The 2,275-nt window shown below is 47.1% G+C and overlaps 2 protein-coding genes across 2 annotated transcripts in view; one reads left to right on the top strand and one right to left on the bottom strand.

The window, feature by feature from the left end:
* The window catches only part of SARC_05582 (hypothetical protein), a 6,755-nt gene extending 6,399 nt beyond the window's left edge, over positions 1 to 356 (bottom strand). The window contains exon 1 of the mRNA XM_014300557.1: positions 127 to 356. Coding sequence (XP_014156032.1) covers positions 127 to 239 — 113 coding nt within the window. The 5' untranslated portion in view covers positions 240 to 356. The remainder of the gene's footprint in view (positions 1 to 126) is intronic.
* Positions 357 to 588: 232 nt separating this feature from the next.
* Positions 589 to 2,010, top strand: SARC_05583 (hypothetical protein). Its single transcript, XM_014300558.1, has one exon. The coding sequence runs from the start codon at positions 704 to 706 to the stop codon at positions 1,868 to 1,870; it is 1,167 nt and encodes a 388-aa protein (XP_014156033.1). The 5' UTR covers positions 589 to 703; the 3' UTR covers positions 1,871 to 2,010.
* Positions 2,011 to 2,275: the final 265 nt, after the last annotated feature.

Consider the following 2,275-nt stretch of genomic DNA (forward strand, 5'->3'; position numbering starts at 1 on the left):
CACACACACACACACACACACACACACACACACACACACACACACACACATATATATATATATATAGCGTACATATATTTCTAGAGTATGTAAACGCAGTGGTGTTCTCATGATAACAATACATACTGAGCCTTGCTGGCGTTGACGAGGGAGTGTATCTCGGCGCTGCGTGCTGCTGTGAACTCTTGCACAGTGAGTGCACGCACTATCAGAGGGTTGACTAATTCAGACGATGACATGGTCTGTAGTTGTGCTGAATGTGCCCCGTATTTTTAATACTATCTTATCAGTGTACAATTATCCTTGCTGTATCGACCAATGCATACAATGGTGTGATGTATAGTGATCGCATAGACACACCTTTATATTTACTTCAGGCTTATGACTTAACCTGCATCTATATACAGCACAGCAACTTTCGCTCTCGCCATGACCTTGTCGGGTGTCAAGTGAAGTCACCTGCTGTGCAAAACCCTACGCTTGCGAAACCCTAAGGACTGAAAACACTTTATTTTATTTTGCAACCGCTACTGTACCGCAGGCCCATGCGAAAACTCAACAAATGCTCACACTGACACTGCAGTGACTGCACACACACAAACACGAGCCTGAATAAAATATATTGACACGTAAATACAAATACGAGTGTGGATAAATACAGGCACGTATAAGGAAGTAGTACACACAAGGGGTAGGTTGTAGCATGTTGCGTCTGAACCATATGAGGGCTCGAGGAGGTCTGCGCATTGTGCGTGACGCCTCCTCTCGTGTGTGTGGCACACCGTCGATACACGCAATCCCTCACCGCTTCTCATCTACAAACACAGATGTGGCAGATGCATCGGCACCAGAAACACACCCACTGTACGAAGAACAAGATAAGTTATTGCAACCGAGACATCTCCTGCAAGCGGCAGCCAGGAAGAAAGACTGGTTCGACCTTTTGGCACGACGCGAAGCAGACCCATCACTCGAGCGCAATGCACGCCTGGGCCTGGAACGGGTGCATCTGCCCGATGTAGCAGGTATGACGGAGGAGGAGGTATACGCTAACTACGACGGCTTTATCAGTGGCACGCCATTACGTGTGGTGGTGAAGCATGCTGGGCTTTTTGATCACATGTTTGATGAAGTACACCTCAAAAGGCTCAGACGACTTTTGCGCATATCGTACGGTCCCACTGGAGACGCCGCAAAGGTTACTGCGAGTGCCGAGGCGTCGGTTGCTGAGACACTCGATACGAAAGTGGTACAAGAACCAATCGAAGACGATAAGAAAGCCCAGAAGAAGAAGAAGAAGAAGCAACAGAAGGAAGCTAAGGCCAGTGAGAAGGATCAGAAGGCGGCCAAGGTCAAGCCGTCTATACCCGCGCCCATTGTGTTCAATACGGACAACAACGTGTATTACGGCAACTTTCTGAAGCCTGCACACATGCAGACCGCTCCAAAGGTAGCGTTTGAGGGCAAGCCAGACAAGCTGTACACACTAGTACTGAGCAGTCCAGATGCGAATGTGTACGACGATGAGAAGGAGGCATTGCATTGGATGGTTGCGAATATAGGCGAGTCTGACATTACCCAGGGTGTTGAGGTGTGCAAATACGTACCTCCCACCCCACCGTACGGCTTTGGGGCGTGTAGGTACGTCTTTGCCCTGTACGAGCAGGCGGAGCCCGTTCCCATGGCAACCTACACAGCTGATATGATCCCGGGATTGTCCTCGTTTTCCAGCCGGGAGTTTATGCAGTCACAGAAGGCGGCGTTGAAAGGTGTAGCGTTTTTCCAGTGTGAGTATGATGAGAGTGTCAGCAAGACCTTTGCGGAAACTGTCGGACTTGAAACCGAACCAGCGTACGAAGCACTGGAATAGTCTGAGAGTGGGGTTGTTGAGCATCACCAATTGGTTGAGTGGGGTGGGGTGTACGTTTGCACATGCACACATACAAGGATGTGTCATGGATGTACATAGACACATATTAGATATCATCAAGTAAAACGTATTTCAAACTGTGTTGTGCTTTTTTTTAAGTGGCTCTGCGGGTGCCAGCTTTATTCCTTATTGAGAATGTGGGCACTCGAAACGGTATATGTAAGTGACAAGCACGTCAGTTCAGCTCCAAAATAGACTACAAGACCGTCCCAAGTAGTGATATATATATATATATATATATGTATACATACATATATATATATATATATATAGATATAACACCACACACACACACACACACATACACACACACACACACACACATATATAATAAATATCTATCGT

This window comes from Sphaeroforma arctica, assembly GCF_001186125.1.
Source record: "Sphaeroforma arctica JP610 unplaced genomic scaffold supercont1.361, whole genome shotgun sequence".
Classification (NCBI taxonomy): Eukaryota; class Ichthyosporea; order Ichthyophonida; genus Sphaeroforma; species Sphaeroforma arctica.

Coding starts and splice junctions, on each gene's coding strand:
- SARC_05583 (XM_014300558.1), top strand. CDS start 704: ATGTTGCGTCTGAACCATATGAGGGCTCGAGGAGGTCTGCGCATTGTG.